The sequence below is a fragment of the Andrographis paniculata genome, unplaced genomic scaffold, assembly GCF_009805555.1.
Source record: "Andrographis paniculata isolate CXL003 unplaced genomic scaffold, ASM980555v1 Contig87END, whole genome shotgun sequence".
Taxonomy (NCBI): domain Eukaryota; kingdom Viridiplantae; phylum Streptophyta; class Magnoliopsida; order Lamiales; family Acanthaceae; genus Andrographis; species Andrographis paniculata.
The window spans coordinates 2583222-2609462 of NW_026137625.1; the positions used below are offsets into that span (position 1 = coordinate 2583222).

Here is a 26241-nt window from a genome sequence, read left to right on the forward strand (position 1 = left end):
CTTTTTTCATAACCGTCGCAACGGAATCTCTGCGCAAGGTTAGGGTTACCGAATTTCCTAAGGAAAAAGTCAGAATGGGAGAGTGAAAGCATTGCGGTGGTTGGTGGTGGCATTCCACCGCCCGGAGAAGGCGGCGGAAGACGCTGCAAATGTACGGACAGGAATTTCCCTCCATTTCCCATTCCCAATTTTTCAAAAATCAAATTCAGCCATTAGAACAATCACAAGCTATTTATAGTGCTACAAAAGTAATCAAATTCAAAAATCAAAAATCAAAACCTAAACATCAATCAATTCTTCTTCAACAATAATCTGCAATTCAATTCCTCCACAAACCGATCAAAGTTCCTACGTGAAGATCCATTACTGCTTTCCCATGCATTCTTCAAAACCTCCCTTACTTTCTTCACCTCTTCCTTCAACAACACACATTCATTACCTTCCATGATCATCTCAATCTTCCTAACAAACTCCTCCCTACTAACCTTCTCTTTGTCGCAAAGATTAATCCCAATTCTCCAATCATCGACGACAAGCTTCCTATTCGTCGGCTGGTCGACTAACAACGGATGGCAGATCATCGGCACTCCGCTCCATATGCTGTCAAGAACAGAGTTCCATCCACAATGAGTCAAGAACGCGCCGACAGAAACGCTACCAAGGACGGCATTTTGGTTGCACCACGGGACTATAATCCCCCGGTTTTGTACATCGTCGAGGAATCCATCGGGGAAGGCATTTTTGGTGCCATAATCTGTCCTGAGGACCCAAAGAAAGTTGACTTGAGTTAAAAGAAGGCCATGAGCTATCTCCCTGAGCTCATGCTCGTTGATTCGGGCGATGCTGCCGAATGAGATGTAGAGGACTGAGCCGGGAGGCTTGGAGTCGAGCCAATCCGTGCAATCTGATCGCGGCCAGAGGGTGATCTTGTCGACAAGATGCTTGTGGACATGGCTGATGGAGGAAGTGATGGGGCCGACGGCGAAAGTTGGGTGGCGGTGGTTGAGGGCGGAGAGGGCCTCCGGTTCGAGTTCTTGGACTGTGTTGCAGAGGATGAAGTCGGCATTTTTGACCTGTTGGAATGCCGTGACGGCGATCTTTGTGACCCCTGGTAGTGCCTTCGGTTGCCGGATGTAGGACATGAGGTCGTTGGTGCTGATGCTTCGGACTCCTGGAATGTAGTCTATTCGACTCTCTCCGGAAGCTGCGGCCAGACGACGACGTGATGTTCATGTATGAGAAGGTGAAATTCAGAAGAGATGAAACTTTTTGAAAGGTTTTTTTTATAACATGGAACTTGCATCCGCTCCCTAATGCTTGCAAACTAGGCCCAACACAAATTATAGGCTAACAAATTAGGTCCAGACGAATCAGCGAATCATGTGTGACAAATGAATTTAAAATTGCGAAGATTTGAACTCACGTGGTCACAAGTTTATTTGTATAATTATAATAGTTGCTTATAAAAGATTAGTATTGAATGCGGATTTGGTTGCCAAACTAATGTTTTTAAGACATATTTCCTCCATCCTATAGTTTCTGTCGGTCCCATGTCTCAATGTCACTTTCCTTTTTTTTTTTTTTTAAAAAAAAATAATTATCTATTTTAATTTTTTTTTAAATTTCTTAATTTAATTTTTTTAATTTTAATTAAACTAATTAGTTATCTTAATCTCAATTTATAATAATTTATATTATATATTAATTATTTTTACTAATACATTATTAATTATCTACTAATTATACTTATCCTAAATTATCGTATTTACAGTGACCAAAACACCAATTATGGACGAAGATAGTAATTTTCAATATATATAATATTTAATATTATTTTTAATATTAAAAGGCATCATTTATATTATTTCAGATTAAGAAAATAACTCAAATTAAAATACTTAACAAATAAAAAGTCCTATATTTAAAAGATAAAATTATAAAATTAAATATTTTATTAGGTCGTTTAAAGTAAATAGGGTGTGTTTGTTTTATGTTTTGGTTTAAAAGTACTTTTATAAATTATAGAAAATTATGCAAATAATATAAAAATAATAATTGTATGTAATATATAATTTTTTTTTAAAAAAAATATTTAATTTTTTTTAATAAAAAATCATAATTCCTCGAGAAAATATTAATAAAGTCTAGGTATAGCTCAAATTTCATTTTTTCTTTAAATTTCTTTATATTTTACTATAAAGTATCTTCTTAAAAATATACAATTATTTACCTATTGAATTTTAAATTTGAAAGTTAGACTAAATATAGTTTATGTAATTATTGTTTGATATATTATATAATATATATAATTAAAAGAAATATATGATATGTATTTAAATATTTTAACAATTAATATTTTAATAAAAAAATATATAATTTAAATATTATTTTGTAGAGAATAAAATTTTATATAATATAAATAAATAAAAAGTATAAATATTTATTTATGAATAATATAAATTAATTTTATAGAAAGTAAAGATTTTTGAATATATATATACATTTTTTATTGAAGAAAGAAATATAAACCCAATTTTTTTTTGAATAAATCTCGTATGATGTAATATTTGGAAAAAAAAGAATTAAATTATAATATCAACCAAAATTATTTTATTTAGTTGTGATTTGAAATTGATTTAAAATGAATATTGATAAGAATTTTTGTTTAAATAATATTTTGATACAATATTTTGTCAGAAAAAAATAATATATTTTTATTATATTTTGGATTCAAAATTTAAATAGTAAAAATTTTGAATTAAACTAATTGTAAAATATAATATTTTGAATATAAAATTACTTATTTCAGTTTTATATAACAAATAAAAAATAAATATTTAATTTAATAGTTTGAAGAAAAAAAAATGATGACTAATTAAATTTTAGTAAAATTTGATATACATTCGTTGGATTTCAATGATTATAGCAAAATTAAAAATGGTTCAACAGAACACTTATAATAATTAATTATTTTTTGTATAACTATTCCTCAGCCAAATGTACATTTGCTATTTTCATTTCTCCTTTTATTTAAAAGGTATATTTATTTAATGTAATATTTATTTAAAATATACGGTAAGGGTGTGTTTGTTCGGGGGATTGAATTGAATTTACACTATTTATCCAATTTTTTTTCCCCAAAAATATCAAATTAAACACTTATTTTTTATTTTTTATATTATACTAAAAATCAATTTTACATTCAAAACATCACATCAACACCTATTTATATCACATTATACCACTATTCAAATTCAAAATTTTTACTATTCAAATTCAAACTCAAAATCCAAACTCCAAAACAAAGTTGTATGATGTGATATAAATAGGTGCTGATGTGATGTTTTGAATGTAAAATTGAATTTTAGTTCAATAGAAAAAAATAAAAAATAGATATTTAATTTGATGTTTTTGAAGAAAAAAAAAAGAAATGAACAGTGAATTTAAAATCCAATCTTCCAAACAAACACACCATAAATGTTTCTTTTAACACAATTTTAACTATTTAAAAAAATTGAATTTTTTCAAATATATATATTTATTTACAAAATATACATGAAATATGGTTCTATAATGCAATGAAGTGATTTTTTATTTTTTTTACGTGTTATAAAGAATTATTTCAAAAAAAGTATAAAATATATTGGTTAGTGTAGATAGAGGAATTTAGGATAAATATAATTAGTATATAATTAATATATAATATAAATTATTATAAATTAAAATTAAAATAATTAATTAATTTAATTAAAAAATTTAAAATAAATTAAATACTTAAATTAAGTGTTTGATTTAATATTTTTTTAAAAAAAAAAATTAAAAATAAAATCTTACAAAGCAGCCATTGTTTCAAATTTATTTGACATTTTAGGCAACAGACTGAATGCAGAGAGATTGGTAGAAATGGAGATCGAGATCAGTAAAGTAAACTTACCAGCAAAGTTGGGGAAATGGCCGTTCTCTCTCAGTAGATCCAAGTGGTAGTTTATAGAGAACACCGTCGCCGGCTCCGTCCAGAACGTCACGTTCACCAGGCCGTATTTCTCGGCGACGGCAGCCGGCCACGAGAACAGAGAATCCGCAACCAGGACGAACTTCGCCGCCGGGTAAGATCTCGTAATCCTTCCGATCACCTCATCCGCGCGGCCGGCGAAATCGTTAATCAAGCTTTCTCTGAACTCCTCGCTCAGACGCCGGTTGAAATCGAGCGGAAAGCCGTCGGAAATCGTGGCGCACCGTATGTCAAGGCCGGAGAAATTGAAATTGAAGTCGCCGAATTTGGAGGCGGCGTTGTGAACGAATTCGGTGAGGACGCAAGTGACGACGAAGCCGCGGGAGGCTAGCGCGACGGCGAAGTTTAGCGTCGGAGAAATGTGGCCTTGGAAAGGGTACGGAAACACGATGGCATGGCGGTGGCTGTGGGAGTTGTTTGACTCGCCCATTTTGAGTTCTTCGCAGCAGCTCTTCCGCCTTCGTATTTAAAGGTACACACCTTTTTTCTGTTTTTTTTGTCCAAACACGTCCTCGCCTCAAACTCCAGTAGCCTATCACTGATCTCAACCTTATTTAAATATTACTAATAACCTTCCCTAGCATAACTATAATTTTAATTGAATTTAAAAAATATTAATATTTTATTAGTAATTGGTAAAAAATATAAATAAAAAATTTATATTAATGTAAAAAATAGCGAAAAATATATAATATAAGAAAATAATGATAATTTGATGGTAACATAGTTATTTATGGGTGTGTTTGTTTGGGAGTTTGGATTTTGAGTTGAGATTTGAATAGTAAAAATTTTGAATTTGAATAGTTGTATGATGTGATATAAATAGGTGTTGATGTGATGTTTTGAATGTAAAATTGATTTTTAGTATAATATAAAAAATAAAAAATAGGTGTTTGATTTGATGTTTTTGGGGGGAAAAAATTGGATGAATAGTAAAAATCTAATTAAATCCCCCAAACAAACACACCCTATATAAATAAGACTATTATTTTTTAAACGGACAAAAATACTAAAACATAACTATTATATATATTGAGATGGAGGGAGTATTATTTAGAAAATGGATTATACTGTGTTAAAAAAATATTACACTAATCTCATCTTCACTCCACATTTTTTTTTTTTAACTCTTTTGTTTTTCTCTCCTATCCTAAACATAAGTAAACACAGGAATTTAGAAAAATTAGTAATAAATAAGTAATGAAGAATTATATTAATAAATATAATTATAAATTAATATTTAAAAAATTATGAATTTTAAAACTTAAAATAAAATTAAAATATATAATTATAATAAAGGGTAAATTGGTTTTTTAGTTCCGGAACCTATTTATCATTTTAGTAATGTAAGTGGAGCATGTCGCAAACTAGTCCCATAAGTGAAAATTTTTTGCTGGTTTAGTCCTCCGGCGGCAGAGACGCCCGCGTGGCTCGCGGGAGGTGACGTGTCCGCCAAGTGTCCTGCCAGGTCAGCGACACCTGGCGGACACGTGGATTTATTTATTTTTCATTTTTTTAAAATTTTTTAATTTTTTTTAATTGGACCAAATAAAAAAATAAAAAAATACAAATAAAATTAAAAATAAGTTTTAAAAAAAAAATTAAAAAAATAAAAAATAAATTAAAAAATCCACGTGTCCGCCAGGTGTTGCTGACCTGGCAGACAAGTCACATCGGGCTAGCCACGCGGGCGTCTCCGGCACCGGAGGACTAAAACAACGAAAATTTTTCACTTATGGAACTAGTTTGTAACAGGCTCCACTTACTGGACTAAAATGATAAATGGTCCAATTACGAGACTAAAAAAATAGTTTATCGTTAAAAAAAAAAAAAAAAAAAAACTTTTTATGTGTGACGAACATTGGACAGAAGGACTATTATAGCATGTGGCCTTACAAATCAAATCAATTACATTCAACTGTCTATTTATATGTAGGTTTTTTTCTTGCTATTTACAAAACCTCTAATATAAACATAGTCTTAAATATTTATTGCTCACAATAATTACTTATTACTACAAAAAGTAAATAAATTAGAATTTATAAAATATTTGTTACAAAAGTCAAATATTCAATTTTCATATTTTTTATATTATACACCAAATAATCATTCGTCTAAACAGGTTGGATGAATGAAGCCAAAATTTAGAGTTTTAAAAATGTTCCGAAAATATTTAAAATATATATCATTGATTCGATATTTTTATTAAAAGAAGATATATTTAATACTCTGTGTGCCAATTCCAAGTTTTTTTTTTTTTTTTCATTTTTATTCGTCTCATTTCAATGTATATTTTTCATATTTTAGAAAAATAATCCTACAGCTGAATATATATTTAAATAATAAATATACAATTATACATACTAAAAACATCAAAATTTTTTACATATTTTTATTAACCAATAAAATATTACTTCATCCGTCCACAAACTAATATCCTACTTTCCTACCTGGAGCCTCCAACAATTATTGTCCTATTTCTTTTTTTAAACATAAATTTTATATTTTTATCCTTAATTCATTTATTACTTTTAATCTCTATCGTTCAATAAATGACAAATTTGTCAATTTATAACAAAAAAGACAATCACCTAAAAAATTGTACAAATATACTTTTTAGGACAATAGAAATTCGACGGGGGAGTATTATTTTTAAATAAAAACTCCTCTTAAAAAAAAAGGAACAGAGAGTAGTATATTTGTTTTTAGAAAAATACTTGATGATAATTTGAATTTCTAAATTTGTATAAGCAGAAACATTGGATGTGTTCTTTGGGCAGGAGTTATTTTAACTCAATGGGTGTTTGTTCGTTCATTTTAGTTTTTGGGTTTAAATTTTTGGATAGTAAAAAATTGAATTTAAATAGTTATTTGATGTGATATAAATAGAGGATGGTGTGATATTTTGAACTTAAAATAAATTTTGTAGTATAATATAAAAGTAAATAAATAAATAATTTTTTGATGTCATATTTTTAAGAAAAAAAAATAAAAATTCAACAATAAAAATCTGTGATAAAATTCACAGAAGAATACAACTACTGTGCCGCTACTATTGAGAGTAAATTAGTGTAAATCCATCTTAGGAAACAACTCTAAAATTGTTATACTCCCTCCGTCCACGGATAAAGTATACATTTAATTTTGGCGCGAAGTTTAAGAAATAATAGTATTTTAATTATAGTGGGTAAATAAAAGTAGTGTAATGATATTTTTGCCCTTACTTTTTGGTATAAAAGTAATGATGTGATGTAAAGTAAAGGTATTTGTTGGAAAAAATGAAATATTTAATGAAATGGTTACTTTGTAATTGGACGTCCCAAAATAAAAATATGTATACTTTGTAGTTGGACCGAGGGAGGGTGGGAGTATTACCTATCACTATCGTGTGAAAGAAAAAAATATAATAATAATAATAATAATAATAATAATAATAATAATAATTCACTATATATTATATAAAAAATAACAATAGAGCAGACTTTTTATTTATTTATTTTTATTTCATACTTTTAATTTAAAAATAAATAACTTATTTTATTTATTATATTACGCGTTTACATCATTATTTTTATTACATATCAAATTAATACACATAAAAAAAACCCCTAAAATCCAAACAAAATATATCAACTCAAATAAATACACATTTTCAAACCTATCTTAAAATTTAATATAATCCAAACGTAAACCAAAAATTTTATTTGATGTTGTTTGAAATTAATTTAGAATGAAATATTAATTTAAAACTTTATTTAATTAATATTATATTCGTCCGACTTTAAAAGTCTCATTTAGCGTATTAATATTTAAATATTAATTATTATATCAAAATATAGCATAAATTAAAAAAATATTGTAAAAAATACTTTAATACTATATAATATTAAGAGAATGACATTTTAAAAAAAAAAATTATACAAATATAAAAATATTTTTAAGATCAAGAACAATGACAAAATAAATAAATAAATAAATAAATGTAACACTTAAAAGCCGACAAAAAAAATATTTTAATATGATATTTTTATTATTTTTTATTGAAAAGTATATAGAACGAATAATGATAGGTGATTTGTGTTTTAAATTCTAATAAAACAAACCCAAATCTTTATCTTTTTTCAAAAGAATGCACCCTTTTTTTGGTAGTTTAAATTTTAGATTTGAATTTGAATAATAATATTTAAATTGATATAATTATTTGATTTAATATAAATAGATATTGATATACTCCCTCCGTCCCACATATCATGTTCATATTGTCGTTTTTGTCCGTTCCACATACCATGTCACTTTCTTTTTTTGAAAAATAATTATACACTTTAATCTCATTTTAAATTTTTAAATTTTATTTTTTTTAAATTTTAATTAAATTAATTAGTTATCTTAATCTTAATTTATAATTATTTTCATCAATACATTCTTAATTATCTATTAATTACACTCCTCTTTAAAATACTGTATTTATTAATTATCAAACACGGTATGTGGGACGAAGGTAGTAATACATTTAATATAAAATTAAATTTTAATTTAATATAAAAAAATAGATATCATGATGTTTTTTGTGGATATTTTTTTTTTTTAAATTTTTAATGAACAATAAAAATCCATTAAAATTTTGAAACAAACACACCCTTAAAATTTTTAAAATTAGCATCCGAGTGAGTCAGCGTCCACTACAGTCAGTAATTACCCATACATTTATGTCTTTATCTGTTCAGATTATTCTTCAACTTTTTATTTTTTATTTTTTATTTTTTATTTTTTATTTATTTTTAAAATTTGTCCGATTGTAAATATTTTAATTTAGGTTTGTTGGAATCCGACTCAGTGGCCAACGTCAACACGACGGAGTCATGTATCCTTTCTAGTATTATTTTCTCCGGCAAAATTTATTCTTTTTTATTTTATTTAAATTTTTCGCATTACTAATTTTAGCAAAAATAATAAATTAATACTCCCTCCATCCATTTACAAAGTTTACATTTACTTTTGATACCGTATTTCAGGGAATAGTTAAAAGTAGTAAAATGACATTTTTGCCCTTACTTTTTGTGTAAAAGTAATGATGTGATGTAAAGTAAAAGTATTTGTGGAAAAAAAATAAGGTATTTAATGAAATGTTAACTTTGTAATTGGACGTTCCAAAATAGAAATATATAAATATTGATAGTGGACGGAGGGAGTATTAGTTACTCTCTTCGTCCCAAAAGTATAATCTTATTGTGTTTGACAAGACATTTAGAAAATATTGATATTATATTTGTAATTGGTAAAAGTAAAAATAAATGACTTTTATGCTCTTGTGAGTATATTAGTGTAAAAAATAGTAGAAATAGTTTTCTGGTGATATAGTTATTTATGAAAATGAGACTATTGGTTTAAGACCGACAAAAATAATAAACAAGACTATTGTATTGGGATAGAAGAAGGATTATTTTTCATTCAATATTTATTTACACCAATATTATTAACTTTATTATTATTATTATTATTATTATTATTATTATTATTATTATTATTATTATTTTCTTTAATTTCTAACTAGATCTACCGAAGCATTGTTTTTTATAATTTGAAAACAATGATTTGAGTTTGTTTACATTATGTTTTTACGTGGCATAATTATTCATAAATATTTACTCTTTCCGTCCAATAATTAAATATCCATTTGATTTTTATCCGTAATTTTTAAAATATTAATATTATATTGAAATATAGTATGAATAAAGTAGAAATTAAAATAACCTTATTAGTACGTGTGATAAATATAATGACATTTGTGTAATATATTGTAAGTTATAAAAGTATTTGTAATATTAGGTAGATAACACCGTTACTAGAAAATGAAATAAATACTTTATTATGGAACAATAGAATATACACATTAACACTGTATAAAAATACATACTCCCTCCTCCTATGCATCAGGGTTATTTTATTAAAAATGTATTAATAAAATTAATTAAAATATAATACAAATAATTATAAAAGATTAACATAACTAATAAAAATTAAATAAATTATAAATTATTAAATTTAAAATATGATTAAAAGGTAAAATATTATTTTTTTTAAAAAAAATGATATAATGAGACGGACACAAATAATAAATGTGACATAATATTTGGGACAAAATAAGTACATTTTATTCATTTACAAAAATGAACTTTTATTTTTTATTTTTTATATTATCGATACAACTCTTCATCTCTAATATAAAAAAACCAAATTCATATAAAAAATGAACAAACTCAAAATGTTTATATTAGAAATAAACTAAAATATAATAATTTAAATAAAATAAGTGAATATTAACATTATTTTTACCTTTTTAAAATATATTGTAAATAATACTCCCGTAAACACAAAAATTTAAAAGGAATATAATTAGTAAATAATTAAAAATATATTAATAAAAAAATATATGTTATAAAATTTAAAATAGAATTGAAATGTATAATTCTTTTTTTTAAAAAAAAAACATAAAATATGGGACGAATTTAATAAAAATACTCCATCTATCATTCAAATTTATTCATTACTTTTTCTATTGTCATCTAAATTTATTCTTTTTTTTTTTTTGTAAAAGTTTTCTATTTTTATTTTTTTTAATTATTATTATTTTTTTAATTTATGTTCGATCAAATAAGCACAAAACTGAATAACAAAGGAAGTACAAATCATTAAAAACTATGTAAAAACCGAAAAAAGAAACTATTATATGCACAACGTAAGTTGCATTTAATTAAATCCAAAGAACCATAGTCAAGAAAACAATTCTCTTTCTCAACAAAATTACTCCATCCGTCTCACATACGTCTCACATAATTTGTCCCTATTTTCTATTTTCGTTCGTCCCACATAACTTGTCATTTCTATTTTTAAAAATATAATTATGCACTTTAATCGCATTTTAAATTTTATAATTTTCTTAATTTTAATTAAAATATTTACTTATCTTAATCTATAATTATTTTTACTAAATAATAATTATTTTTACTAATACACTTCTTAATTACTTACTAATTATACTTTACCTAAATTCCCGACGAGGAGTATTTAATTGGACAATATTCTTCTGGCCAACAATATGATTTTTTATTTTTATATTATTTTTGACTTAACAAGACCCTATTTACCTATATCATTAAACATCTCACTTCATATTATTTCAATCTCACGAAACAATTCACATTAATATATTCTTTTCAAAATTTTCCAAAACTTTCAAAACTCTAGTCCACACAGAACCTGACTTTTTAGTTTGTAATACTCCCTCCGGCCCGAATATTTTATTAACTTTAGTAGACACGGAAATTTATGAGAAGTATAATTAGTAAATAATTAAAAATGTATTAGTAAAAATAATTATCGTATAATAAAAATAATTATAAATTAAGATTAAAATAACTATTTAGTATAATTAAAATTAAAAAAATTATAAATTAGATTTTTTAAAATAAGATTAAAATATATAATTCTTTTCCAAAAAAGAAAAGTGACAAAATAAGTAGGACAGACGAAAATAGAAAAGTAGACATGAAAAGTGGGACGGAGGAAGTATTAGATTGCATCCCAAAGCATGACCTAGTGGCAAATCCCAGACATAAAACCATCAAAATAAATAGCAAAATACTATACATTTAATATATATATATAGATAGATGCATGTGTATTCTTGAAAATAAAAATAAATTGAGTGAGAGAGGATGGAGAAAACCATAAAGATGAATCATGAGTCTGGAAAGGCAAGCAGCTGTGTGTGTGTGTTTTTGCAAAGCTCTTTCCAGCTATGAATATGATTAATATATCAAATAATTAGGAAGAAGAAGAAGAAGATGACGAAGAAATCAAACCTGAGCAGTGAAGTCAGCCGGTGAGTGAGATTTTTAGCTTCAAACATTCAATCCAGGTAGAACAGCGTCACGATTTTCCGCATGTTCTTCGCTTCCTGGCACGTCTCCATCAGCAGCCGGCTGTCATGGAACGCGAAGCAGATCACTTGCTGCACCTGGGAAATGATGCTCATATTGCACAGCCTGCACGTATTCTTTTCTGTTTATTCGACACCCTAGGAAAGAACTAATTACCGATGAGAGACTGAGAGTTTGCGCATTACCTGCTGGCTTCGATCAATGGAAGATGATCGTTCTGGGGCTTCTCGATCACATTTTTCACCTGCCAAGAAGTAATTTAGAAGTTCAATATTTTTTTTCTAAAAAAATAAATGGTTGGCTACACGAACAGCGTTAAAAGTTCAGGTTGAAATCAACATTGTGGATTCGGAGCAGTGTGAGCATCTTTGGAGCATTTATGGAAAAGCACATCCCGATAACCGGTCAAGAAATGTTACTACAGTCAGCTCCTTGAAAACATTGATCTAAATATCCTGTAGAAATAAATCATCTTTGGAGCTGACTGTTGAAGGCTCGATACTTTTAATTACTTCAAACCATCCATTTGTAGGTAAAGTTCTGAACATTAACCCGACTTAAAACAATATAGCATCTACATGCCATGTTTCGAGAAAATAAATGTAAACCCTACAAAAGCTCAGAGTTTTGGCAAGAAACTAAAAGGAATTTAAGACTGCAATACAAACTCTAGTTTTCATATACCAAAATGTATGCATAGTAAAAGAAACAGAATAAATAAATAAATAATCTTAATTATATTAGAACTATATGATACGATAAAACCCAATGGATTAAATCACAGTCAACGTTAATGAATGAAAAGCAGAAGCCACAAAAAATTTAAGAATTTAAAAACCAACAAGGTGTTCAAAAAATGGGTGGAGTCTTACTTTAGAAAGTAGTTCTTGACTTTCAGGGGGCTGTTTTTTCAAACTTTGCGGCAATATCACAGTGAGCAGCTCAGGCTTTTCAGCGCGAAGAGCTCCTCTAATAACAGCAGCATTAGTTCCCGCTGCTCCGGAGGTAAAAATGTGGTTTTTCTGCAAAGAAATGAATGGGGATGCTAAGAGCCTAAGAGCATGAAATTTGAAAGAAAATACAGTGAAAGAATTGAAACTATTGGTATTTGATTCAAATCACTGCAAAATTAAAGTCCGACCAACCACACAAATGTGAGAAATACCGTTATAACCAGTGCATAGCTCAGGATCTCAATAAGTTCCTGGTGCATGAATCCCATGTTTCGTGTCCCGAAAAAGCCAATTGCTCTAGGACCTTGTTGTTGAATTGCTAGCAACTCCTGGAAAGGAAGAAAAGATATGTACATAATATATATTGACGGTTACATCTCAAATATTAGCAACATAATTCCCACGTCAATAAGGCCAATAGCACCCATTTCTATATTTCACTTGATTTAAAATATTTACAATTTAAAACATGTGATTTTCTATGTGTATATTGGCTGCATGGGATTGAGAAATTTTCTTTAATAACGGCTCTGTTAATATATATTCGATTTCAAAACTAACTTAGACTCAAATCAACTTCAGGAATGCATCAAATATTCATGCAACATCTAAAGGTCCCTAGAGAAGGTAATTAGGCAACGATTATCAATTCATTGTGTACAGAATAGAATTCCCAATCGTTATTACTACCTTTTGAATTAATTTATCAGGGGAATAATAACAATAACCTGCAGTGGTATTCAAAAATAAAGGGAACTATCAACAAACCTGTAGGTAATCGACATCAGGTGCAGGTTTATACTCAGATGCCAAAACTGCTCCAGACCCCTCAACTAGCGTTTGTGCTTGAGTCGGAACTTGAGCCGGCACGTCTTCATCAGATCCAAACATCTGGATTCCATTTTCATTTCCATCTCCTAGATTCTCGCTACTTCGGTTTCCTTTTTCACATCCACAGAGCCACTATACGAGCACATACAAAACAGAGGCCCCTGGTAGTAAATCATTAGTGAAAATCAAATGGCTCATGGAAATGCATGTAAAGATATATCTGTAAGAATGCAGCCGAAAGTCATTATCTTCTTAGTATCCGAGTGAGCAACTATTTTCTGATGGCTACAGAGATATACACATATACATACATATATATATACATATTGATTTATATTGCACTTACCTATCCACATATTCAAATAAATGGACCCTTACTTGTTAACAAGATTCCCGAAAAGCATGTTTAAAGGCATGCTTGTAAAACTTACAAGTAATCCAACACATAAGCGTAGAAACCAGGATTATTTCCATTAGGCTCATTCAATTCCAAGACCTTGTATCTATCACTAGAGCAATTGTTTACAATAGACTAATAGTGATATACAGAGTGCACCTATCTCAGTTACCACGACAGACCTATGAGTATGACCGTGCAAAGTGTTGATAACAGTTCAAGATGAGCCAAGAGCAATTATTGTGGAAAGCTAAGATAACCCTTCAATTTGAAATGAGGTAAAGTCAGCTGGGATTGCAGTAGATATCATTTAGGATATTATAGTTCATTGATTTTATTGGATGATTTCTCAATCAATTAAATCCCCAAATAACCTGACGGCTTTTGAATAATACATATCAGCCAAATAGAAACATGATCTATGGATGGATCATTTTGGTAGTTCAACAATTTATTTTATTTTTTTAGTCTCTAGACAAGCATGCAACTTTTTCAGTTTTTTATAGGAAAATATGCGGCTAGTCGGCTACTGAGCTACAAAAATAGTGAGGTCTTTACTTTTAGCATTTTTGGTGGAACAGTCTGAAGGAGCTAAGTAGGTACTGTGGAGGAGGCCAGTATAGAATAATAGACATAATCGAAATTCTCATAAGTTCACACAAGTAGGAATATCTGATACCAATTTTGCGGATTGCACATATCCACAAATATTTATACATATATATATATATATATACATATATATTCTGATTCATAAGTGAAACCCATGAAAGAGGATAGCAGTTCTATCTTCAGGCAGTGTTCCAAAATGATTTGTTGAATAATGAGATGACAGTTTTGCAAGAAATTAAAATGCAAAATTTCTTACTTTCATGCGCAACTAACTAAAGACCTGGAAAAAAAAGAAACTACTTAGGTTCATCTAAAAAGCACAAATGTAACAAAAAGCGCCGATTCTGGAAAAGGTTCCAGTGTTCTTGATTACATTCAATCATTCTGAAATCTGAATGAACTAAAAAGTTTCAGCAAGAGTCAAAAAGAAAAATCAACCACATTTGCTAAGAAAATACAATAAGAAGGAAAGGAGAGCAGCCTAAGCATGGCTAACAGGGATTTGAATTAATAAGGAAGCAAAATAAGACAAAAAAGGAGAAGAATAAAGAAGCAGAGTATTGTGTTTACTTTATCAGGCTCTATTGGTGGGCCCAGAACCACAAACGTTTAAGGACATAAATCACACGCCATGGCATAATGAATGTTCAATGCACCCAAAGTAACATGTTGAAGAAGGATTAAGCAGCCAATTTTGGCATCTTGTGCCACGGAAAACATTGGCAACTATGACAAATTGGCAAATCCAAACAGATCAAGCATGAACCAGTGACAAAACACTGCGTAGTAAGTTTATATTTTTTGGTGATAGCTGATATGGGATCTTTTTTACTGAGACTTGATCTTAATCTTATAGATGCAGAATTTAAAGGCCTTGGTATTTGTAAGATACACACGTTCAATGTTAAAAACCAACACGTCAGCTACTTTTGCCATTTGGACACGTATCAATCAAGATTCGATCACCCTCACGGGAGATTACATTACCTAGATCATAAAAGGTAAGCCACCTATAATTCTTGTTTCAGATTGATTACTGCCAATGAGATACTCAAATCACAAGCTGTAAGATGTGGCTGAGACACGCAATAGATGCTATACGTACAACAAAATTCAAAATTTTCATTTACCATTTCTCCACCCAAGCTTACCATATTACGCGTCAGACACGTTAAAACAAAAGATGATCATGGAAACCAGTGTACTAAATTACCAAATTATAACATCAGAAAATCATATGAAGGGGATCAAATTCCCAAACTATGTTACTCTTCAAATAATATCGGTAGTTCATCCGTGCACAAACATATAGTTCCCATTGCTGAGATTTTAATTTATCTAACAGAATTTATCTCAAACAGTCTAGACATCCATCATGTGCTCTTTGAAAATATGCAAATAATTGACTATAAGCAAACTTTTTAAATAGGTTTTTCTTAATTTTCCCAAACCAATGCCTGAAAAATCCCTTTCAACCCTAAAACTAAACTAATGGAAACTAATTTCATAGCCATAAACATCAATTTTCACAAATCCTCTAATTCCTAAGCCTATACAGTGAGCAATTCCACATACAGCACACACTCGTGTGTTTCCAAAGTTCAGAAGAGGATTCTCGAAAGCAAGATGCCTACATCAAATCCAAAGCCATAGGATCTTAAAACTGCAGCGAATCAATCACAGCACTAAATCCACAGGACAGAAAACAATATTGCAGTAACTTATCCACACGCGAGCGTACGTGATTTACCTTCTGTTTACGCAGAGAAGGGCATAACGATGAAGCAAACCGTTTGCCGATACCCCTAGAATGAAGCGAGAGGGAATGGAAATGGCTGAAGCCACCCCCAGCGGCGGCTTCCACGCCGGCCGAGAGCTTGAAAGCATCCAATTGAGGAAGGGGCGACAGAATCAACCTGAACGAGTGCGTTGTCATCTCCGCCCCCCTTCTTTAGCCTCGAGAATATCGAATAGTCCCCAATCCCTCCGGCGCCGAGCCAATTGGAGTTTGCTTCTTGCGTATTAACAACGGCGGTAACTGCAATGGGTGGCTCTATAAGGTCAGTTGTCGAGAGTACGGAGTGGCTTAATCATCGCCGTCGCTGCGAGAGAGGAAGCCGTGCCGGTGAATTTCCCCGTCAGTCGGTCGGCGGCGGATATCGGTGGGATGAGGGATGGGGTTGGAGGCTTGTGTTGTGTTGTCTGGGATTTGATTTGATGGAAAAGGGGATAGCCTTTTTTGTTGTAGAAAGAGTTACGTATAATAATAATAATAATAATAATAATAATAATAATAATAAAATATTTTATTTTTTTAGTTATTTTTAATTATTAATGTAAAATTTATAAAAAATACTTTATTTATCAAAATTGATGTAAATATGAAATTCCATACAAATAAAAAAACTAAATATATTAAATATTTTTTTTTAATTAAATAAATAAATAAATAATCCATCCTTTGTTTTTATGATTAAAAAATAATAAAATAAAAAATTAAATCTAATTTTATATTTTATTTGTTCGATTTGTAAAAACTGAAATCATAATTGAACCAAAGTTAACAAAACTAATTCGCTTCGATTTAAATTTTTTTTTTTTTTTAAAAATGAATTTGTATTTATTAATTGAAATTTATAAAAATTAAATTTTAGATCAAATTAAACTAATTATTTGAACATTTCAAAATAATCTGATTTTTTTTTTCCAACTTGGACTGACTATGCTCACTCATAGCCTATGCAACTCACCATGTGCAACTATATACGGGAGAGGATATCACTAAATGAGATAGATAAAATTAGCTAAGACTTCAATTTCATTTAATAAAATTACACTGGTCATCCTTGCTATCAACAGTGAACTTGTAATCATAAGGTCATGAGTTCAAACTTCGAGACTTTCAAATTTATTTGTCACATATGATTTGTTTAGTGTAACTTGTTTTATCGGACTTAATTTGCACCCGAGCTTTACCCTACTGTCACAAATTATGACGCAAGCTCGATGACCTTAGAGCAATTAACACATGCAACGGTTCTTTTCTAACGGGCAAACTTTCGGCCGCCTGTCCACGTCGCCTCGTTGGACCAAGATTTTCTTTCTCTCTCCACGTTACTATCTCTCACTTTTTTTTTTTTTTTTCTAATTTTGCCCCGTTTGCCGGCGCCAACAAATCAATCGTCGACTCCAATCAACCTTTGAAAACAAATTCTAGTCACGAGATCTATAGAAATTTTAGAAAATCTAAAAAAGACCTCATAACACAATCTCATACACAAATGAGCAGATTGAAGAAAAAAATAAACAATAAATACCGAAATCGAAATGGAGAAAAAGAGTATGTAGAGAAGCAATTTTCTCAAAATTTTGAAGGGAAAAGAAAAGTGGACGGTGGGAGAAAAAATAAATTATTATTATTATTATTTTTATGTTCGTATATGATTATATTTACTTTTAAAAATAAAGTTACTAAACGATTTAATAAAATATTTCATCTCAAGTACTCCAAGAGCCTTGACACATAAGTATCAAGAGGTTATTTTTTTTCAATTCTCATTGCAATTGCTCTTAGGCGAGTACCCCTCCCGAGTGCACTGGAGATCACCAACCTAGGCCATGGCCCTCATTGATTCCCCAATCGACCCGTCTAGGTATGTAACTCAATATCTTTCTGGGTGTGTTTGTTTGGAGATTTGAATTTTGAATTGAGATTTGAATAGTAAAAATTTTGAATTTGAATAGTTGTATGATGTGATATAAATAGGTGTTGATGTGATGTTTTGAATGTAAAATTGATTTTTAGTATAATATAAAAAATGAAAAATAGGTGTTTGATTTGATATTTTTGGGGGGAAAAATGGGATGAATAATGGAAATTAAATCCAATCTCCCAAACAAACACACTCTCTTTTTATTATATACTTTGCTTTTCTGATCATGTTTGTTTTTTCTCGTTGTGGGATCGAAAAATAAATATCTCATTCGTCTTCGTATTTAAATAAAAAAATTCTTATGCATTTTGAGGTTGAAACACATGTAAAATTATCGAAAATATTTGATTGACAGGATGTTCAAAAACCTTTTATTTATTATTATTATTATTATTATTACTATATTATAACTTGATTTGAAAATATTTTGGGAAACTTAGACTCTAACTTTTAGATAGATTATACATGTTTAAATTTAATTATTTGGATAGTCGAATTAGTTAAGTTTTTGAATTAGAGATCCTAATTTGGCTTAAAATTGAAGTTGTCAAAATTGTCCAAAGACGGAACCAATTAGATTTGGCCATTCGGTTCTGAACTGTCATTTGACAATTTTAGGACGGAAGGTTTAGTGGTTTTCAAGTTGACAAATTGCCTATAGACCAAATCGAAACTGAAATTCCAACGGTTTGTTATTAGTTTTATTTTTATTTTTTATTTTGAAATTCAAATCAACAATTCGAACCAAAATCAGTTAATTTCTATTAAAAAATTTTAACACTCAAACGACAATTTGATTCAAAAAATTTAGCTCTCAAACCAACTGTTTGAAATGCCAACTTATACGGGTTTTTCTTTTTAAATTAATATATATCAATTTCAATTTTAATTATTAACTAATTAAATTATAATATGCATTAATTAATTTTAATCTTAATTTTTAGTAATAGACTAATAAATCATTATTTTAAATTTTAACTATTATATATATTTCATATAATATAAAGATTTATCAAATTAAAATTGGAATAAATATTAATAATAAAATTTAAAATTAAGAAAAAAATTAGGAAAAAATCTAAACATAAATCAATATAAACCAACTTATGAAATCGAAATCAACTGTTTTTAAACTTGAACAAGTAGTTCTGAGACCATTAAACTGTAAGCAAAATTGATTTGGCTGGGAAGTTTTGAACACTTTTTCACATGTTGTGAAGTTGAAACTTTAATTACCGTAAAATTCGTGAGTATGAATGTATGGATAAAAATAATAAAAATTGTGATTCAAAATATTTAATTTTAATTTAATTTTTGGACAAATGAAAATCGACGATTTCATATATAACCGACAGTTCAATCGATTAAGACAAATTTAGATCCAATACATAAGTATCTATTTCTTTGTTGCCTCATTTTTAAATTTCTAAGTATTTTCTTACTCATTTAATTTATCTAAGTAGTATAATTTATTTAATTAAATTAATAAATTAATTATTTATATAATATACAATTTTAAAATATTTTCTACACTATTTTTTTTATTTTTTATTTTATGTTTTTATATTATTTATTATGTAATTTTATAATTTCCCAAAAAATACACATTTTTTTGTTACTATAATATCACATACAAATTGTAATTAAAATCATAACTTAACTAAAGAAAAAAGGTATTATAAGAGCATAAGTTGAGTCATTCCCTCTCCTTCATTTTTTTTTTTTTTTTTTTTTTATCTCTCTCATCCACGTGGTATCATCTTAACATTCAAATTACTTTATGGTATTACTTTATTTATCATTAATCACTTTTAACATATTATCTTTACTATTTTATAGATCCATAATAATTTATTTATTTCTATATATTTTTATTACATAATATATATTTCTTATACATATTTTTATATATTTTTACTGTCTAATAATATATTTATATAATATTATACTAGTATTTTAATTTTTAAATACTATTAATCTATATAAATATATATTAAGAGATATAATTTACTATTTTAAAATTTGAAATTATTCAAAATAAATCAAACATATATATTTATAGATAATTTTTGTTAAATTGAAAATTGAAAATTTTAAAATTTCAAAAAATTGAAATGATAACTATATTGCCTTATTATTAAAGGTATAGCAAAAATTATAAAGGTAGTAAAATAGGTGATTGTAACAGATGCTTTAATACTCGTGATAAAAAAAAATATTAGAAATATCCATTTGTTTTTTTTCACATGTGATAAAAAATAATGATATTTGTGTAATATAATGTAAGTTGTAAGGGTATTTGTAATGTTAGACAGATAGTACAGGTTACTTAAAAAAAATGGATGCATGAGACGGATTAAAATGAAAAAATGGATACTTTTTTATGGACGGAGGAAATATTATTGATTGTTTTACTATAAAAGACAAATAAATAAATAAAAAAAAACTTATCATTTTAAAATTTGTCTTAATTTTTTTTGAATATGTCTTTTTATTTATTTTTTTAGGTAGGTAATATAATTTTCAGTATATATATATATATGCAGAAAAGGCGATAAATACCGAGGCTTTGTCTGCGTCCCTTCTTTCCGCTTCTTCTCACAGTCGCCCTTTCTTCTTTTCACTTTCTCCTCACAGTCGAAGGATTTCTACTCACTTTCTACAGTGGAACCCAAACGATTTCTTCCTGCTCTTTGATCTACGGATCATTCAACTGATTTCGGTTCCGCCAATCGATCCAACTCCCATGGATCAAGACCATCCCTCCGCCGATTCTTTGGCCTCGCCCGCCACCAAGAAGCTCAACGCCAAGGCGCCAGAATTCGTGCCCCGCTCCTCCTCCTCCTCCTCCGCCGCCGCCGCCGCCGCGCCTCCTCCGCCTCCGCCGCTTTTGCAGCCGGTCTACGCCCGGCCGCCTTCTTTCGGACCGCCGACTTACTACGGATACGAGAATTTCTACCAGCCCGGCGTGGCGCCGTTTTACGGTTACAATGTGAATCCGGTCGGCGGAGTGGAGTTTTCTGCTGATGGAAACAATGGCGGCGGCGCGCCTCCGGCCTCCAAGAAAACTGGATTGCCGGATGCGCATCAGAAGATTATCAATCAGGTGGATTGTTGTTGTTATTTTGATTTTTTTTTTCCTTGTTTGGAATTGATATTTGTTGATAGTGCTGATCCTGTTGTTCGATGAATAGCGTAACTTAATTGCTTGTGGAAATCTTGATGTTGTGGTTGGTTTCTAGTACGGCCTGCGGTTATTCATTTTTCTCTATCTATTCACGTTTTTATATGATTTTTGTTTAGGTATTGGTTCATTGAACTTGAACTTTTGTTAGTATAGACTCTCTTAATCTTGCACAATTAGGTCTAAAAATATATCTGTTGCTTTTCAGGATTTCAGTTCAGATTCTTCTCTATAGATTAGTTTGTGACGTGAGAATGATATTGATTAGTTTTTCTGTAATTTTGTCCATGGCTAGTTATTTGATTGGGGAACAAATGGTTTATATGCAGCAGTTGGGTGAATTTTGGTTGGATAATGTGTAAGTTTCGTCGCGTAGCTCGGGGTTGTAATAAGAATTTTTTTTGTCTGCAGGTAGAGTTTTATTTCAGTGATATCAATCTGGCTACAACTGATCAATTATTTAAGTTCATGAGCAAAGATCCGGATGGATATGGTGAGTCATTAATGTTCAATATTTTCTTCTTCTGGATATCGGGTTTGCTCTTTGTTTCCTCTTCCAAATTGGATATAGAATGATCGAGAAAATAGCCTTTTGATTTTTAGGTAATGAAATGATCCCTCGATAAAGCCATTAAGGGAACTAACAGTTGTCGCAGTGTTTATGTTACATTTCCAGATATCCCTCGATACAGTCATTTGTAGTTTTGTACAAGCATGTTATCCGAGATAGGAAAGGAAGATTCTGATTACCATCTACAATCGACGAAGCACACCTACTGCAGTTCATTAAATTCTAATTTATTATTGCTACGCATCTGGTCGGGAGCCATTTCCTACCGAATTGATAGTCTGATTTTTGTCTTGATATTTGAATAATGAGATATGGGCTAGGTGATGGGCTTTGTTACTTATCTTGGCACAGCCATGACATGAATGTACCTTTTTCATCCTTTTTTGAAGAGAGCCACTATCTTTTTCATTCCTTTTCCTTTTTCTTGTGCCAGCTTTAAGAGTGAGAAAATCCAAAAAGGCGGTATTCTAGGACTTAGGTTCTTATTTTAGTAGCCCTTAGGTTTAATTATGCTAGAAAAATCGTCGCATTGTAACACATAAGAGAACTAATGAAAATGTGATGTTGCAAATTTGCAGTTCTTAAAGATTTGTTATTGCAGATATTTATGACTAATGTAGTTTATAATTCTTTGATCCTTTTGTTTCCTTCGACACGAATGGGGATTAAGAGTTAGATCCTTTTCAATACTAGTATCTCAACTTTTATTTTATGATCTGCTATCCTGAAATGCAGTGCCGCTTTCTGTTGTCGCATCATTCAAGAAGATCAAATCTGCTGTTTCTGATAGTACACAGCTTGCTAATATTCTGCGAAGCTCCAATAAACTAGTAATTATTTCTTCGCTTACTTGATATTGAGCGATATTCTCCATTCCTGCGTGGTATCTCTGTTGTTAATATTTCATGTTAATTTTTCCTTTGTGGTAACCTTTTGCTTTCCAGTTAGTCAGTGAAGATGGGAAAAAGGTTAAGCGCCAACATCCGTTGACTGAATCAGAGATGGAGGAGCTGCAAGTAAGTCGTCAATATTAGCGATACGTTTGTAAGGGGAGATTAAAACCCTTACTAGTATTACAATATCGAATAGTCGACTTTAGCAAACATTGCTTTTTTATGCTTTCACAGTTATTTTAGAACTTCTTATAGAATTTTTTGGTTGTTTGTTATAACTATTCATTTATCTCAGTCTGATAGTTGATTGGCATCTCCCCTTTGCGTGCAGTCTCGTATAATTGTTGCTGAAAACTTACCTGAGGATCATTCTCACCAGAACTTGATGAAGATTTTTTCTTCAGTAGGGAGGTATGCATAACTCATTTTCTGCAGCATATCGAGCACACAATACATATTGTTTACAACGAACAATGTTTGCTCTTTCTTATGCACTTTGTAAATGATTCTTCCAGCGTGAAGTCTATTCGCACCTGCCCCCCTCAGAATTCCAATGCTGGTTCATCATCTTCTTCCAAATCAGGAAAAGATGGGTTACATTCGAGTGGCAAGGTATACACATTTTGTAAAAGTGTTGGCCTTGTAGCCTGCACTACTTAGTTGTTGAGTGTTCCGGATAGACGAAGCAACAGTATTTGTGTTGCCTAGACTTTCTTCATCTAACAATTTCAATTTTTTGTAATCATTCAGGAATACCGTATAATATAATCACAGCATTTTTTGCTGTCTAATACGTGCTTTACTTGACACGCCACATTCGTATCTTAGTTAAAATTGAGTTATGCCACCCGTGTTTTCTTCTTATGATTTGTGTCAGCCCATCATTACTTCTAAGAGCAATTTAAATTTGGAGTTTTCATAAGAGTTTGAATATATTTTTTTCTTTTTTCATTTACATCTGTTTACTGAGTCACTTATCGAAATATTTGTTGTTCGTCATGGTTGGGAAGGAATTAATAGGCATTGAAGTAGCTACTCAAGTTTCTTATTTATAACTCCCTTTTTACTTTTTTATAATATTATATTTGGATTCTTGTAATATTCCGTGATCTACTAATTTTTTTATTTATCTTTTCTTGGAATATTCCAATAAAAGCTGTTTTTATTTTTATTTTAATCTTTTTAATAAAGATTTCCCTAGACATCTACTTTTTAGTTGAATCTTGAAATAAGATTATTACCTCTTGACACTTGTTTGATTCAGCAATTTGCATTTACACTCTGCATACCTCCTGGAGAAACTTTATTATGTGAATCTTTGCAACTCTTTTGGAATTTGCTTGCTACAATTAAAAGAATTTAATTTATAACAGACAATTGAACTGCTTCAGCTCTCATCTTGTTTCCTTTTTTAATTGTTGCGAAAAAGTTCTAATCTCCGAATTTTAATTTCCATGTAGTTTCATGCTTTTGTGGAGTATGAATCTGTTGAAGCAGCAGAAAAAGCCGTAAGCCACATTATTGCCAATTTTCTATTATTGGATTCAATTACTTTCATCATCTGCACCAATATTGAAATCTGTCGCTTTTGGCTCTTTATTGTTGGTATTTCTACCCAATTCTTGCTTAGGTTGCTGATCTGAATGATGAAGGCAATTGGAGAAACTGCCTAAAAGTTCGATTGCTGAATAAAAGTTCGGTATGCGACTACATCTTGTTTTACTCGTTTTTACTACGTTTTATTCCTTGTTAAAAAAAAATAGAAGTACAATTCTTGGCTTCTTGCTGCTTACACCATTTCCAATTCAGTGCTCTTATATGTGTTATCCTTTCTTCTTTGTCCATCCGGAATTTTGTACACTGATTAAAAGCAAAAGCCAATCATCAAGTTTTTCAATAAATTTCTCACTGTTGATCGTATAATCGATTTGTTTGTCTTTTGGATGTGCCTCTTAATATTTGCAATCTATAGGTGAAACCTGCTAACACAAGAGGGAAGAAAGCTAATCGCGAAGTTCAGCTTGCTGGCGGCAAGCGAGACGAGGCAGTTGCGCCAGAGATGCAAGGCTCAAAAGATAATCACTCAGAGGATGCATTACGACAATCCGATGCTCAAAATATTGAGCCTCAGGTATGGGGTTTTGGTTAACTTCAAATAATGCTACATTACCTACACTACCCCATACTTCTAAAGTCAATTTGATAACCTTACCATTGACGGGTACGGTACCTTGATAACTTGGAAACCCATGAATTTGCATCTATGTTAACTGAATTTCAATTTATTCGATGATTCTTTACCCGAATTAGTACTTCATTTGAGTAAGGTTTTGTTACTTTCACTCATTTGACATTATTTATTTTTAAAAAAACATCACATTAAATACACATTTTCTATCGCAAAACATAAAATCAAATAGGAACTTTTTACTTTTTCCCAACTTTCAAAATTCCAAAAGTCTCCAAAAACTCCTATCTAAACAGAAATTCTTTGACATTATGGTAATTCATTTCTGAACCTTATCTTAATTCTGAGTAACCTATGTATAGTTGGAAGCTTTTCCGAAATGCTCAGTATTCGAAACTTGAAATCTCAAGGCATGCCTTTTCCTGATCTTTATGTTTGTGTCGGCAGATGGAGAATAACGCAAAAGGAAACAATGTGCATAGAAAAGGGCGCAACAGCGGCGGAGGCAAGGGTAAAGGAAAGGGGCAAGGACGTGGTCGGGCTCATCACCCGGGGGGGCATGACGGAAATGTGGTGGGATCTCCGCCATGCGAAGCTCCTGTAGGCACAGCGAAAGCATCTCCCGTCCCTCGCATGCCGGACGGCACGAAGGGATTCTCGATGGGTCGAGGCAAGGCTGTAGCTGTAAAAACTGCTTGAAACGGTAATATTGATATTTCTATTCTCGAGAAAAAGGGCGGAAGGGAAAGCATGTTGATATTAATGTCGATATATCAGCTTCTGTCTTCGGAACCCCTTTTTCGAAATAGCCTTACTGCATATCATAAAAATGGTATAAACTACAGATGGCTGAGTCCGATATATGATATAATATGATATGATATGATATGACGAATGATATTGAATTGCGACTGACTATAATATGGCCCGTTTTTTCGGTTTGTTTT

General features: G+C 30.1%; 3 protein-coding genes across 3 annotated transcripts; 1 reads left to right on the forward strand and 2 right to left on the reverse strand.

Annotated features, from left to right (window-relative positions):
* Nucleotides 1-143: 143 nt before the first annotated feature.
* LOC127242548 (UDP-glycosyltransferase 86A1-like) lies at nt 144-4576 on the reverse strand. Its single transcript, XM_051262123.1, has 2 exons — nt 3935-4576; nt 144-1204 (listed from the first exon to the last, which is right to left on the reverse strand). Exons 1-2 carry the CDS (start codon nt 4440-4442, stop codon nt 291-293), a joined length of 1422 nt encoding a protein of 473 aa, XP_051118080.1. The 5' UTR covers nt 4443-4576; the 3' UTR covers nt 144-290.
* A 6004-nt stretch (nt 4577-10580) lies between these two features.
* Nucleotides 10581-16980, reverse strand: LOC127242734 (uncharacterized). Its single transcript, XM_051262409.1, has 6 exons — nt 16496-16980; nt 13674-13868; nt 13118-13234; nt 12825-12974; nt 12138-12196; nt 10581-12057 (listed from the first exon to the last, which is right to left on the reverse strand). The coding sequence occupies exons 1-6, from the start codon at nt 16679-16681 to the stop codon at nt 11922-11924; spliced, it is 843 nt and encodes a 280-aa protein (XP_051118366.1). The 5' UTR covers nt 16682-16980; the 3' UTR covers nt 10581-11921.
* A 4047-nt stretch (nt 16981-21027) lies between these two features.
* On the forward strand, nt 21028-26241 carry LOC127242746 (la-related protein 6B). Its single transcript, XM_051262429.1, has 10 exons — nt 21028-21564; nt 22054-22135; nt 22949-23043; nt 23158-23229; nt 23438-23517; nt 23622-23718; nt 24567-24614; nt 24737-24805; nt 25079-25237; nt 25742-26241. Exons 1-10 carry the CDS (start codon nt 21205-21207, stop codon nt 25991-25993), a joined length of 1314 nt encoding a protein of 437 aa, XP_051118386.1. The 5' UTR covers nt 21028-21204; the 3' UTR covers nt 25994-26241.